Source organism: Pundamilia nyererei, unplaced genomic scaffold (genome assembly GCF_000239375.1).
Source record: "Pundamilia nyererei isolate P.nyererei 1_Seehausen unplaced genomic scaffold, PunNye1.0 scaffold00117, whole genome shotgun sequence".
Taxonomy (NCBI): Eukaryota; Metazoa; Chordata; class Actinopteri; order Cichliformes; family Cichlidae; genus Pundamilia; species Pundamilia nyererei.
In genome coordinates this window covers 842,171-858,137 of record NW_005187518.1, presented here as the reverse complement: position 1 = coordinate 858,137, position 15,967 = coordinate 842,171, and the positions used below count along the sequence as shown (strand labels likewise).

Sequence of the window (15,967 nt, the reverse complement as noted above, 5' to 3'; positions counted from 1 at the left end):
CAAATTAAAAAAAAAAAAAAAGATAGAGAGGGAAAGTAAGAGGAAGAAAATATACTAATAACTACACTGCTGAACCCCACCCAACTCTGATCCAGACAAACAATGAAAGAAGAGACAGCCAGAAAGGAAAGAAATACCAAGACACAGAAAACAAAGACTATAAAAACACAAGAGGCTGAATAAAAACAAAAAATTCCAAATGAAGAGGTCGACAAAAGTCACAAGTTTCCACTTCATGAATTCTTGCCGTCGTTTACGAGCCAGAGAAAAAAAAGCAGAAGAAGCCTCAGCTAACAAACACAGACGTGCTTTCAAAGGCTGTGTGACAACAAAGGATCGACTTGGATGTTTTTTTTTTTTCTTTAGAGACGCACACCAGTGTTGGTGCTTTACTTAGGTGGGGCTGTTACCTGCTGTGGGTTGCTGGGCATGTATGGCAGCATGGTGGACACGTGGAACATTATCTCATAGCCCTGGTAGGTGGTGTACAGGGAGTGGGTGCCCGTAGAGTCCGCTGGAGGAAAGATATTTGTTGAAAGTCAGCAGCTGTTGACCACACATTAGTCAAAGTTTCTGATGATGCTTTCACTGTGTAACCCCCGGTTTTATGACACATATGCAACATTACTGACTGATGAGTCTGTTAAATGTAGTGAATTCATGAAAACTAAAGATGCTGCACGAGTTACTGTGTAAACATTCTTTATGGCTTTATCGAGACAAGTGAGTGTCTTTATGAAGAACATCCTTTAAAACCTAAAATACTCATTTCACAGTTTATTTGCATTTTTCTTTTGAGAATAGGAAACAGTAATGAAATGATACATTAAAACCACTTCTTCAGCAATGAGACCAACATGTAAAAATATGATTTCTAAAAGCGGATGCTATGCTGCAGAGCGTTCTTACTCTTGGTGTCGAGCTGTGCAGCGTATTTGGTGAATCCTTTGAGAAGCACCTGCTCCCCGAGCAGCTCCAGGAAGGCAGAGAAGGCGGGCGATGCCTCCTCGTTGTTGTACATCTCCTCCTCTGTGCTCTGCCCTGCACGGCACAGCAGAACACCCACCTTGTGCTTCTGACTTAACTACAAGGCAGAAGAGACACGATGTTAATATTACACAAGCAGAACAAGCACGAGCAGCTGAGAGACCACACACACAAACACAGCTGAAACACAGCACTCTGAAGGTTAATGCCAACAAACAAGCTTTTAACCCAAAAGTAACGTATATCTGGACTTGTTTACACACAGCTTTGTTGATCTATAAACCACCTGCACAAACAACCCAACAGCTCAGTTGTTGGCAAAATACCTCCACCCTACACTTGTCCCTCCATTAAATGAAAGGTGAGATAACATGGCCAAACATTACAGCTTGTATGGTTACTCACTCATGCTCAAACGTACCACACCCTTTTTCTTACAGCTTTCCCTGTACAACACTGCACTTTGCACCAGCACTAAATCAGTTACCCAAGTCTCACACACTACCTGAGAACACCACGTGCCACAGCTTCACCTTATTAGTGTACAATTTTACTCTGCAGTCTTCCAGCTTGCTGGAACAGCTGTTCGGTGCACTCAGTGCACCGTAAACTCACCCCCTGTTCATCCAGTTTAAGGAGCTGCTCTGTGACTTTGGCCGTGCTGAGCGCCAGTCTCAGACAGGACACGTTGAGTTCGGGGACGACCTGTTCCAGGACCTCTTTGAGTGGCAGACCCCGAACGGTGCCGTGCTTCCCCGTAGACGCCACTGCATCTTCTAAAATGGAGCCGCGCAGCGTCACCAGCTGTGGGTTCAGAACAACATTAGTTTAAAAAACAAAACAAACTGGAAGCAATTTGAGCTTCCTACATAACAAATATTATTCAAGTGTCATGGTTGAAATGTCAAGAAAATTTATATTCCGCCCCCCAAAGGTGTTACAGTGAATATAACCTCATGATGTGGGAAACAACAGATCAGTGTGATTATAGTAACCAGCCTTGCTAATGATGTGATGATGTGCATCGTTCTTGTTTGTGATAAAACCACTGGATTTATTGCTGTTGTTTTGTTTTTTTAACCCATCGATGAATTTAAATAGTTAAGCAGTAAATTTCTTTTTGCATGGTCTTAAAGTTTAATGCTTTCTGCTGTTTAGTGTTTTTCCTTTAAGGGCTCAAGTTTTAGATTTTTGGTTGGACATTTATGTTGTACACCTTAAACATAAATAAAAAAAATATTTAGATTAAGTAATAATAAGAACAGTCTTAGTTTTTAAATTCTTATTTTTTGGATTTCTTTCTTGTTCCTTTCTTTCTTTGTTGACATAAAACTTCTGAAGTGAATTGAACTTTAGTGTATCAGACATATTGGCTTTGTGGGTTGGGTATTTATGAAATAATAAAGCAGCATTGCCGTAAAAAAGTAACAATGATGTTGATGTTGAACTCTACTGAGAGAGGTCAGAGGTCGCTGTACTACACTTTTGAGAAAAAGGGGTTTGGATGATTCACAGTATGGGAGTCTGAAGCAGGTCGGTCCATCAGATCACATTAATGGCGCCCTGCTGCCCTGAAGCATCTTCCTGTTTGTCAAACACGCACGCAGTGACAGGCGTCTGGATGGAGGCTTTAAGTTCAGCGGTGTTGTGAATCAAGATTCTGCTCAGTATTGTGCTGCTTCCTGATCAGGGGGAACTGACCTGCTTCAAAACAGTTAGACTATAATAACCTCTGGGAGGAGTGGGCTGCTGCTTCTCACTTGCAGACTGATTAAAAATGTATGGCGGTCTCTGGAGCTGGCAGAGGCCGGAGAGACAGCTGAACCTCAGCGACTCGGGTCTGCCGCAAGGAAATGAAGCCCGACCGACCCGCGGCTGAAGTTACGCAGATATCGTTTCAACTCGTCAGCCTGTGAGCAAGGCCGAACGAGTGACTGCGACGTGCTGAGCAGAAATATCAGAGGGGGGGGCTGTTTGAATGTGTGACAGAGGAGAAAGAGGAAGTCTCCCCACCTTGCTGTGTCAGCACAGAATTAAATGACAGGCTTAGGGGGATGGATATTTGAGAGCGGCTGTGGCTTGAGTGGGAGAGAATAAAGTCCGCAATCAATCTCCTTTTTTCTCTGTGTGGGAACAGTGGGCCTGGACTGTGTCTGTTAGCTTAGCTCTGTGTACTTAGATGGTGGAGAGGCTCCATTGTTATACCAGAGCTACAGTGATGAGGCCAGGCAGCCATGTAATCCTGCTAAAAACAACACAGCACAGCCACAAAGAAGGACACACTCAGGCTAAGACTGCATTAACACAATGAGGAGAGGCGAGCTTGTTGTTCGAGCGGTCTTTATGATGCTAAACCGGTAAAATATATTGATTGAGATTAAGCCAATTACTTCACAAGACCTCTGACACAAACTGTACTGTGTTATCATTTTAAATGCCAACCATGCACAAAATAAAAAAATTAAAAAAACCCCCACAAGACTGAGCTGAGCAGAAAGTGAGGTCTAAGTGGTGTGAACACTAGCACTAACTATTAATTTCCAGAATTTTCATCCATTTTCCAACAGCTTATCCCACCTGTCATAGGATGAGAGGCAGGATACACCCTGGACACGCTGCAGGGCTAACACAGAGAAAGAACCATTCACACCTTCAGATAATTTAGAATTGGTAGCCCCGCATCGAGATAGTCTCCAACTATTTCAGTTACAGTAAACTTAATGTCTTTCAGTTTTGGACTGTTAGTCAAACTACAAGAGTCATTCTACTTGACTTCGGTAAACTGAGATGGAGAATTTACATTAATTAGTAGGAAAATAATCATCAGTTGTGTCTCTGAACAAAGATGTCTTTCCAAAATTGTGTCTTGGAAACTGTGGAAGTAAAACCTCTGAAAACAACCAAGAATGGATGCAGAGAATCTGAAAACTCATTCTCTACAATCATCAGCCCATCATTTACCACATCATGAGTGTCTGATCCATCAAAGAGGAGAAGTAGCTGGCTGTGGGAACAGCCCGTGTTTGGTTTGGCTTTAATGTGCTTGGACTGAGCAGGTGGAATTTTCCACTGACAGAGAGCAGAAGAGGGATGAGCAGAGGGGCGAGGGGACAGAGGGAAGGTTATAATGAGGGCACGTGTCACAGGTAGGCCTGGAGAAACTGAAAGCAGTTGAGTAATTAACAGACTCTGACTGGAAACCCCCGTGATCAGCATATAAACACAAACACACACGCGCATACCTCGCTCGTCCTGACGATGAGTCGGTACTGGTACTGGTCTTTCAGGTCTTTGGTGTCTTCCAGTTTCTCTCTGCGGATGCTCAAGGCCACAGGGCCCAGCTTATCGTCTGTCCCGAAGTAGTTTGAGAGCTCTGGAGGAGGTCAGAGACAACCAAGGTTAAAGTCTGAGAAGCAGAGAAAGTTCTGTGTCTGAACATGTGCCTGTGTTGTGTCTACACCTCAGTGTGCCAGCAGACAGGCGATCAGATGAGTTTTCCAATAATAAAAGAAGAAGCAGCAGCCAAAGAAGTGCTATCAGTGATGAGTCGAGCATCGGAAATGTAATCTTCATCTACTTCCACATCGTTTCCAGATTCTCTCTAACTGCTTAATCCTTGAATGAGAGTAAACTGACCAGCTTTATGTTTTGGAGTGTTTTTGGAGCCATAAAATCAGATAACAACCACCTTTTTGTTTGCCCTGGAAAACTGATGAATTTATTAAAATCCTGTTTAAGGTAATCCTGTTTAAGAAAGGACTCTATGAACTGTACGCATTAATTTATTTTTAATTATTTTACCTCGAAGGCAAACTCTAGAGATCAACAATCTCTTTTATGAGAGGCTCCTGGGTGCAGATAGTGATCTTTAACCTGCATGATGGCAGAAGAAACCGAAACTCTGAGAGAAAACCCACGCACACACAGTGAGAACAAACTCCAAACGCTAATATGAGGCACAGCACCGTCTACAGACCCACCATGCTGCTTCCCTATTTAAAAATAAATAACACGTTTTAATTACAGTAGCTGCACAGAGAGAAATTATCTAGGCAACATACCTCACAATGATTTAAATCAGTAATATCAACATGACTACATGTATAATGAGCACAAAGCAGCAGAAGTGGCTACAGAAATGTGTTGAGGTTCACAACATGACTGAGAAGGAGAGTAAGCAGCACATATAACACACTGGCTCTCAAATTATTCTGTCATGTCCCACTTCACAGGATGAAAAAGTTCACAAGCACTGAACTGATACATAAGAAATGAGATGAATGGGAAAGAACTTGACTTACAGAGACTGTCTGGATGTTGTGTAATTCATGTGTACTTAGCAGGCCTGACAGATGAGGCAGCATGACCTTTAGAATGAGACCATTAAAAGGAGAAATATGTCCTCAGCCTTGTAACTCAAGGAAGTGAATAAAATGTAATGTCCACAGCAGTCAATTAGCATTGTCGGCACAACACGTTCACCTATTAAAGGGGCCGAGACAGAGTTATCGCCACACTATACTAGCATCTTGCCGATATTCCTCTAAAGCTCATAAGCTGAGCCGTGCTAATGCCAGTGCTGCAGGCATTATGGAAAGAAACACAAATTCTCCAGAACTGTGAGGAGGAATCCAGTTTGACAAGTACTCCTCCTCCATCCCACCGCTGGAGTGAACGGGGATGATGGGCACGTTAGGAGACTCGGGCCTGATCAGCTTCTACGCCACGTCCTGTGGTGCAAATGTCAGCTTTTTGATGAGGCTTTTTGACGTGCACACGCACACAATCTCTGCAGCGTTTTGGGGGACAGCTAAGCTGGAAACAAGTCAGCAGATGAACATATTTTTGGAATGATAACCTTTATCTGTGTGGCTGCAGGCCTGCCTCTGTCTCTCTCTCTCGCTCACACACACGTGCGGCTAACAGCATCTGTCACTAATTAGGCTTCAGCCAGATGATGCACGCCAGAGGGAAGTTTCATCAACAGTGTCAGAAGAGGTGATGCTGACAAGAAATGCCCAATGACAAGCTCACACAAACCGCCTCCTCTGAAAATTGGTGTGACATTTGACCTTTAACAACAGATCTAAAACAACTGTTGTTAAGTGCTCCTCCCGACCTGCAGAAAGGCAGGTGGCGTATCATCAGGTCAGAGTTTGCCAGCAGAACAGACAGGTACACGTGTAAGAAAAACTGTGGGAGGTTGGCCAGCTCAGCGCTGGGGCCCAGCTGGATATAAAGAGCTGCAGGATGAGATGTGAGAAACTCTGAATGGACAAACAATATCGTCACAATCTAACTCCAACGGATGACAGCAAGAGGCACAAATTGGATTATAAAGGAAGATCATTACGTCAGTATTGTTGAGCTCTCAGTAGTGATTAACACCAGTGGGCGGACATCATCCGACAAGATGAAGAAATTTGACTACTTTTAAAGACTTATTAGTCACTTAGAAAAGAGAAAGAAAAAGCAGAGCAAGTGTTTCTTGTTTCAGAAACTACATCTGGACACATATAAGCAGTAATCAAAAACAAGAATGAAAAACATTGGGTTTCAATGTGGAAAACGTATGTCTGTAAATCTGTTCCACGGTTTAAAAAAAATCTGTTAGCATCTAGCATCTAGTTTTATAGTGCTCACTTTCAGGGTACTTAGATTTTAAAACATAAATAAATATTTTAAGTTTGTTTTTTATTATTTCATTTATGTTTAATTATCATTTTTATTATGTTTGTTCTGTTATTCCTCAACATTCGTCCGTAAAGTACCTTGAACTGCACTACACTACACTGCGAAAGGTTTTCACTGACTCACAAAACATAAGCATTTTTTTTCTGAAACTGTAAAGATAATTTATACAATTTTATTACTGAGACTGAATGTTTATGAAGTATAACTGTTGTGTCTTTCAATCAGATTAATGGCTCTCATGAGTGAGAAGTGATTTCTGTTGTCTCGGTTACTAGAAACTCATCAAAGATAGAACATCCTAACATGTCGCATCTTGTTCTTGTTTCATGTTCTTTGTAAGTCAATTTTCATCGCTGTGTTTGCCGGAGGTTGCATTGTAGTAAGCGTACCATGCTAAATGTGTCAGAAACTGAGCCCTACCCTTTTCTTATTAACTCAAGAGACTCTTGGAAATGAAAACTTCTGGTGATTATGACATGAACACAGCTGGCAGTTAGATCAAAGAGTATTTATAGTATTGACAGTGGAAGTGATGGCTCTGCAGCAGAGTGAGTGTGTTAACTGTGTATGACTCAGTGCTACCTTTTCCATGGAAGTAGTCTCTGTAGTACCTAGCGCCCAGGTCTACATGCTCTATGCTGTACAGTTTCAGTCTTTCCAGTCTTGTAGCCTGCTCTTCAGTGGCCACCTCCACCACTGACACGCTGGCGTTACTCTTCCTCAGCCATCCCCTCCCCCCGTCCCCTCCTCCTCCATCTCCTCCTCGTTCTAATGACGAGCTGAGGAAGCTGATGTTGCGCTCTCCGTGGCCTCCGGTTTCATTGAGGAAGTGTGGGCAGGAGAGGAGAAGTGGACTGGAGCTCTGGGCTCCAGCGCCATCTAGAGGGTCCACACCCAGTGAGGGCGTGGTGGAGCCCTGGTCGAGGCTCAGAGTCAGATCCTCGATGCTGGAGTAAATGGGGTCGTTTACACTCGCTGAGGATCTGGAGACTGACAGAGACACTGAGGCTGCTGATGCTCCCGTGGCCGTGTTTCTCCTCTGCGTGACAAAGCCACGCTGAGCCGCTGCCTCGTGGAGGTCAAACAGGATGCTCTGAGCGTCAAAGTGGACAAAGCTTTTTGGACACACCCACGATTTAAAGGAGGAATTGATGGCAGCTCGTGTTCCCCTGTCCTCAACAGTTTCTCCTTTCCCTCCATCCAGCTCCCCTCTATTGGAGCTCCGAAGTTTCCGAAACAAAGAGGAGGTGCCCAGCGACGACTCTGTCCCTCCACTTTTCTTTCTCACTCTCTCAGTGCCGTCTTTCCTTCCTGTCTCTCTGTCTTCCACACCTGTGGGACCAGGTGAGGGCGCTGAGGGGAGAGGTCCAGGTGGCGAGTCTGGAGCACGCAGCAGCTCGCCGATTTGTATGGGTGCAGAGCTGCGCTGGTCAGGCCTCTCCTGGCGGAACTGGCTGATCATGTCAAAGAAGCTCTGGTCAGGGATGCCTTGGATGTCGATGGAGGAGGTGCTACCGTATTCCCTGAACCGGTTCCCCAATCCGCCATCTCCTCGAGCCTCCACCTTTATGCAAGAAGAGGAGACAATTTCAGTGTGTGATAACAGCTCAGTGGTTAGAACATCAGCCTTTTATCGATCTAGGAGCAGATTTTAGACAAATCTGAAAGCTGTCAATCAAACCAGTCACACAGAGAGCTCCTCAAATAAAAAAAATAAAAAATCTATAAAAAAGAAATATCAGACAGTGCTTCAATGAAACAAGAATAAAGGCTGAACAATGTCTAGATTTCTTATACTGCGGATTTTATAATTAAGTTACAATTAACAGTTTGGTATACATTGTTAAAAAGCCAAGTGAATCCGTAATAATAATAATAATAATAATAATAATGGATTGGATTTATATAGCGCTTTTCAAGGCACCCAAAGCGCTTTATAATGCCACTATTCATTCACTCTCGCATTCACACACTGGTGGAGGCAAGCTATGGTTGTAGCCACAGCTGCCCTGGGGCAGACCGTAGTACATTTTGGACTGACAGAGAGTAATTTAAAGACCTCACTCTAACGTGTGGTTCGCTTTTTAGTTTCTGTCAGTTTACTTAAATCCTGGCAACCTGCCAGAACCTACACAGACATATTCTTAAGATGTCTTTATCAGATGTCTGATTTCTTCTGCAGGTGGCCTGGAGGTAAGGGAACAGCCAAAAACATCTGCAACAATCTCATTAGGTTAGCATGTCAACCCATACTAACTACAGCTGAAAATAAATAAACCTGCACAACAACAACATCATGAATTCACAGAGCAAGTGACATGAAAATGTAAAACTTCACTTCATTAATCACATTAAAGTAAAGCAGGACAGAATTTTAAAACCGCAGATATGTGATTTCAGCATAGCTTGAAAAGTTAATACCATTAAATCCGCCTGTCAAAGCTTGATAAACTATTTGTTTAAATGTTAATGGAAGATCATCTGTAACCGCAGACATGTGCCACAGCATCTGTGATAACAGAAAGGAGTTTAGACTAAACACACAGTAACAACATTTTACGTTTTTAAAGTTTTCTTGGACGGTGTAAATATGTCCACAGAGCAGATTGCAGAGCTGTATCACCTGCATTCAGTCACTGGTGTTTGTGGATGTCAGTCATTGTGAAGTCATGCATTGTAAAGTTGGTTTGTTTGAGTCATTTAACTCAATCTGGACTACTGCTAAAAGGAAAACAATTAATCCAGTTAGGACCTACACGTGTAAAAGAGGCACTAGAGGGAGATTTCACACTCACCTCATTTTCATCTTGTTCGCTCAGCGTCACTTCACTGTTGGAGCGCTTTCTCAAAGGTGGGAACACTCTCAGGCTGAAAGGAGAACTTCTCTCACCGCCAAACTCTCCTACATCCTTGGACCTCCGCCGGGGCAACCTGGTGACTCCTCCCCGCACCAGCCTGAAGTCAGACAAAACTGATAAAACTGAACCGTCATCGCCGTAGTGATTGCCGCCAATCTGCCCATTCTCGAGCAGCGACTCCCGGGACTGAGCACGGCGTGGAGGCCATTCTGCGATCCGTGCACGGACACCCATTTTGGGCACAGAGATGCGTGGTTGGATGACCGGGTCAGAGGGACCTAGCGCCGGGTGCCCATTAGGGGTGTGACGAAATGGAGTGTGCTGGGGCAACCCTCCTCCGCCTCCATCGAGAAGGTCTGAGGAGGTGCAAGTTACCCCTCTGTCTCTGTAACTATTCATGACACCCCAGGAGAGCTCAGGGCAGGGGGGCAGGGGGCTGGCATCCCATATTGGGAGGGGTGCTGGGGAAGGTGCTGTTACGACCTCCAGCTCCCAAAAACATTGCTTTTAACAGGGAGGGTGGGAAAGACTTCACTGGTCCATCCAATCTGGAACCAGGCCGTCGTCCTCCTCTTCTTCTTGTGCTTCTTTCTTGGATGATGTCTGATGCAGATCTGAGAGGAGATACAACAACAGGCATACAATCAGGAAAAATATTAAGACAAAGACAAATGTGCCTTAAAATACACTGATTTTTAAATCATAAAGCCTGTGTGACCCATATTTTTTCCACAGAGTCAAAACTCAGAGTCTCTAAACTGTAAAACAACGTAGGACTGATAAACCAGAGTGAGAGAGAAAATAAGGTGAGGGGATATGACAGAGGATTTCTCCCATCCAGGCTAATCTTCAGGAGGCTGACAAGGGATATTATTATCACATATGGCGCGCACACACAGAAAGCCGCACACCCACGGGACACGAAGGCTGCAGCCGCTCTGCTGCAGATTAAAACCTCAGAAACACTAGCTAATTTTATCAGACAAGAAAGTAATACAAATCCAAACAGGGAGAGTGCACAGACAGTTTAAATACACTGAAGCATTTTCCCACTGCATAGATTACAGCAGGGCTCAAAAATGATCTTTGAGGGAGGGGGCGACTGCACACATAAACACGAAAGTCTATGCATTCTTTTCTTATTCTGGGCCATTTGATGATTGTTTTGTATTTTAAGCATGAGTAAATGAAACCCCCCAATTTTTTTATATACCAAAAAAACAAAAGCGTCCTATATTTGTGTTCGCTGTTATGTGGGCTCACGGCTGTGACAGTCACAAAGAAGTTACTCTGTTTCTACTCTTTCCACAGCGCGACACTAAACAACTTTGTGTGGTTCATAGTTTTTAGGAGAGAGAGAGAGAGAGAAAGAAAGAGAAAGCAAAAGAACACTTTACCAAACCTCACCCTTTTGGCTAAAGTAGATATCAAAAGTCAAGAAAGTGGGTGGAGGAGACTGGAGCACTGCTTGGTGAACCACAACAGTATTTTTTAACATAACACTCACACAGCACCAAGTCTTAAAAATGAACTAGCCTTATAAAGACTTCTGTTTTCTCTCTTCTGAGGTTTTATGGTTACACGTTCAGCGAACAGGTACAGGAATACGGTCACGTCCAGCTTACTCTGTCAACCTGAAGACTGGACTATTCTGATCTTGGGTCATTGTGAGTGCAGACAATAGACTGAAGTCATGGTTGCGTGTTTTTGGTTTTGATTTCGTTGGTACTTTAGGGTGACCGGCAGGGAATTTATTTATTTATTTTCTTTTTTTCATGATGTGGTTATGACTCGACTGCGTGACAGCAAGAAATGATAATGTGCTGGCATGGTGGTCCATATGCAAATGTAAAGAGAGACCCAGTAAGGGATCTTGGCAGTACAGCTCTGCGGTGAAAAATGTTGGGACGCTGCGTAAAAAGTTAATGAAATCAGAATGTCATAATCTTCAAAATCATTTAAAACCTCACATTTAACTGAAAACCGACTTGGAAATTTTACTGAGAATTAAACCAAACCCATAGTCATTTGACTATTGCCCTGGAACCAGGAGGGCAATAGTCAAATGACTTGCTTTGGAGCTTTCTTTCTAAACAGAAACCTGATAAACCTTCACTGCAGGTGACGAACAGTTAAAAGGTTCACTTTAGTGCTTTGAAGAACATTTACTTACATTTAAGTAACTACAGCATAGCATATAAGTATTGAAGAGACTGATGTGGATTTATGGTGTTGTTTGTGTTCATTTGACCAGCTCTCGCTATGCTGTGAGAGGGATTGTGGGAATTCAACCAATGCAGAGGCTACAAACAAAACTTTGCCCTGGGTAGAATACTGATTGGTTGCAAAGAAAGGGAGTGACAGCAGAGTTCAGCATGAAGACAGTGGCTGCAGTGGACAGTTTCAGTCTCATCTCACTATAAGACGTTGTTCTGTCTGACTTCTATCTTCTCTGCAGCATGTACTGTCAGAGCCATGAAAACCAGAAAACCGGCCTGCATCGACACTGGCAGACATATTATCCTTGTGCTGTCAAGACAATCCCACTTTCTTTGTGTTTTTTTTTAGGTGTTTTTTCTGATAACCTGCAGCTATCAGAGCATTTTGTAGCCAAACTACTGCTTACCTGGACAAAGAATGCACATATTTAACAGCTATTTTGGATGAAACAGAAACCACGGGTTATGGAAAATGTTTTAAGAGCTGCAGATACCAACAGGGAATTTGGCAAGTGTGAAAATGTGATAAAATGCAGTCTCAGTGGGGGGTTACTTGTTATTAATATGATATTCAGCTTAATGTCTGAAATGTAAATGTGCTTAATTCTCTATGCTGCAGACAGACCACTAGAATTTCTCTCTTTCCTTTATCATTCTCAGGTTTCTGTCTAATCTCAGTCTCCATTTAGTTCTCCATTGTGAGGTTAAAGCTCTTATCTATATAAGGCTCCACACAGTGAATAAGCTCATCATCTGCATATATACCTTTATAAAATATCCCCATAAAGTTCCACTGCTCACCATTTAATTTTTTGTACTTCTTTGGAGTTCCATATTACTCTGCTGTTATACTTAACTTTCATAAAATCCTAGGGTTTCATGTCCCCACTTCCATCATATATGCCACTCATCTGTCACCTGTTTCTTGCATCACATTCAACCGTACGTGTCATCACATGGTGCTTTCACCTCACTTTCACCAGTTGCCAAACTCATGGTCATAGTTAATCAAAGAGGAGCAGTACAATTTTACTCGTAAGACAAGCGCTTTAAAAAATGTAATATGATTCAAACAACAGCAGGAACACACGCTCAAACACAACGAACCGCTGCATAATTACGTCCAGCATTAAAATTTAAGCAGTGACACACTACACTGTTGCACACAAAGCTGCAAGGGAAGCTCCAGAAAGACAGGAGTTAAACATTTAACTATTTCCAGTGAGAACGAGCAGAAAATGTGCTCTCTCCAGCTACACGTGTCTTTGTGAACTCTACAAATGTCGACTCCTGGGTTGGCTATCGCTTTACAAAGTCCAATTTGCATAACGTTGAGCTTTCCATTGTGTAAAGGCAGCTCACAGTGGTCCCAGTGTCTTTTATGATACACAATGGCTTTTATGAGAGCTAGCTCAAGTCCTTTTTGGCATTAAGACCGCATTACTCATACACAACACATGCACATGGGCAACATCAACAAAACTCATTCACGGCAAACAGAATCTCCCTATCGTCATACAGCCGCGCGGATGTATCATGTCTTTGTTTTTACGGAACCACAGTCACTTCCGGCCCAAAGACGCCTGCTCTGATCATGCTTTCTGACAGAGTCCTTCCTCTTTCAGAGGGCTGTCCTGTGATCCACTGAGGCCCAATCGCAGATTATCCGCCCCAGCTGCCGGAGCGGTAGAATGGCTTCATTATATGTCTGAGGTGCCTGATGAGAGAAGCAATGTAGAGAGTGTGGTCTTCTTTATCAGTGACCTTTGCCAGAACACAGCTCCTTAGTGAGAAACACATCTGATTAAAGCTGTTCTCACACATAAACTCCGGAAAACACCGGGTGAATCAGGTCGGGACTTTTTCTGAAGTTGTCCTTTCTCACATTTACAAGGAGATGGTTCAGATCAGCTGTATTCTCATTAACAGGAGCTCCCAGAGTGAGTGAAGCCAACAGCATAGTGACTTAAACCTGCGTTCTTTCTAATGTGGATGCCAAATAACATCCAATCCTATAGAAGCTCTTGGTGCTCTGTGTTTATTGGTGCGTTTTCCTGGTTTATTGGTGTTTATTGTATAGGTAAGGTGTACTTTATTAATTTAGTTACTGGTATTTTAGGCCTTTGGCAGATAGGATAATGTGGACAAACAGAAAAGTAGAGAGACGTGTAGTTAGTTCAAGGTCTGGAGCAGAGTCAAACCCAGGCTGCTGCAGTAAGGACTTCAGCCTTTGAGGTGCCCCTCTGTGAGGTAATGCAGTGCATATGTGATCTACAGCCATGCTACAGGCACTGTGTGGCAATACTTGGTCACACATGTGCTACTAACATGCTGTTGGTTAGCATGTTTGATGTTTAAATACTGTAAATCTGCGAGAGTACTAACAGCTGCCGATGAGTTGTAAGCAAAAGTAGAGCTGAGGCTGATGGTAATGTCGTTAATTTTCTTAAATGTAAACTCTCAGGACGTCAAATTCTCAACTCAAAGTCCAAGTTTTTCTTAAGTAAATGGTACTGAGACAAAACAAATGCTGTTGCTGTGTGAGGAAGAAACCTCCCCATCACAAAGTAATTAGCAGTAAGGAGCTAATATATTGTATACCTGATGGTGGGAATCTTGAGAACCAGTTGTATTTAAAGTAAGAGTATTTTTAAAGCAAATCAACATAAATTGATCATTGACTGCAAACAAACAGGCAAAAAAGGAGACACACATGGGAGGAAAAAAAAAAGACTTAATCTCCCTCCTCTTCAGTGAGAGGAGGGCAGAAACATCCAGCACAGTCTCTGGCACCGACTTCAGAAGATAAATAGCAGACATTTAATGCTTTTTAATTACTCACATACAGTAATTAGTTAGCTCAGGGATGTACCTCCCCTGTTCTGGCTCTCCCATTCACGCTCTCTCGCGCGCGCTCTGCTCACCCACTCCAGCTTGCCCAGCATGATGCAGGCTTGAATCGCGCACCGCAAACACACATCGAGGCTGGTAATTACACTGCTTAGATGGTAGTAATGACAGAGCTCGCAGAAGAGTGCAGCTTCCAGTGGAATGAGTGCAATCACTCTGGAGGAGGAGGTGCTGCTCACTGGTATGTCAAAGCAATGCAGGCAGACCTGAGATCAGAGTGAAATGTGACCGATAAGGAGGGATGAACCAGACGTATGCTGGCAACAAGAACAAAGACGAAGGGGCTTCTGATGATATAATAACAGGAGATAACTCGCCAAAAGACAAAAACAAACTCTCTGGATATAAAACATCTACAACACTTACAAACAGTGCAAACAACACTAGAGTGTGAGCTACATCATGGGGTGGTTTGACAAACAGATGGTGAAATGTATGACTGGCGGACAGGAGCAGAGTACAACATCTGGCATTCATGCCACCACGACTGCAAGAGAACAGGTCAGGCAAGAAGATGCCAGGTCTCGACTGACCCCAGGTTAGTCATTATTAACCTGATATGATATAGAAGTTAAACAAAACATCTACAGCTGATCTGAGACAGTTTGACAGCCCTAAAATCAAGCACAAAAACATGATACAAACATCTTTGTTAATTACTGGTCCTTCACTATCACATAACCTGCTTTCAGATAAGAAAATAAGGTGCAGTCACATATGGACAAGAGGAATGACTCATCAGTAACTCGTACATATTAAGAGAGATTGAGGAGATTTCTGCACACTGTCTTCTTTACTACAGCATCATTTATCAACTTATAACTTTTGAGTGTGTTCAGCCTGAAGCGACTGAGTCATTGAAAAGAGGTGGTGACAGAGAACGTAAGCTCTCTGTCACGTATTTATATATCATTTACAAACTTTGTATCCTGGCTGACTAAATGAGGAACTGTCGTCGTCTGGGGTTTTTTTTGTCTGTGAATGTGTTTCAGACAGTGTTAATGGTGTGTGTTGTTTTGTACACATTTCGATGATCTGTACATGTGGGTGGAGTTGCACATGGAGATGTATTGTTGATTGTTGCCACCTTTGCCTATTAGAGGTTAGGTCCTGGTGGTGTTTTACATGACTATTGGAAACACAGAGGAAAGCCTTGTCAGTTTTTTCTTATTGCCTTGTAATAGCAAATACTTTATATGTGTAAGTATGAGAGCTGAAGTTCTCATTCATAAGCTGACACTTACATGGCTGAGCACTAGGGCTGCACGATTTTGCATAAAATGAGAATCTGGATTTTTT

The 15,967-nt window shown here is 43.0% G+C and overlaps 1 protein-coding gene across 2 annotated transcripts in view; it reads right to left on the bottom strand.

Annotated features, from left to right (window-relative positions):
- sipa1l3 (signal-induced proliferation-associated 1 like 3) overlaps window positions 1-15,967 on the bottom strand; it is an 84,670-nt gene that overhangs the window by 14,801 nt on the left and 53,902 nt on the right. For both annotated transcript variants that reach the window (XM_005742130.1, XM_005742129.1), the window contains 6 exons: window positions 9,477-10,153; window positions 7,264-8,245; window positions 4,230-4,360; window positions 1,603-1,791; window positions 910-1,084; window positions 411-514 (listed from right to left, as the gene is read on the bottom strand). In XM_005742130.1, coding sequence (XP_005742187.1) covers window positions 411-514; window positions 910-1,084; window positions 1,603-1,791; window positions 4,230-4,360; window positions 7,264-8,245; window positions 9,477-9,938 — 2,043 coding nt within the window. In that variant the 5' untranslated portion in view covers window positions 9,939-10,153. The remainder of the gene's footprint in view (window positions 1-410; window positions 515-909; window positions 1,085-1,602; window positions 1,792-4,229; window positions 4,361-7,263; window positions 8,246-9,476; window positions 10,154-15,967) is intronic.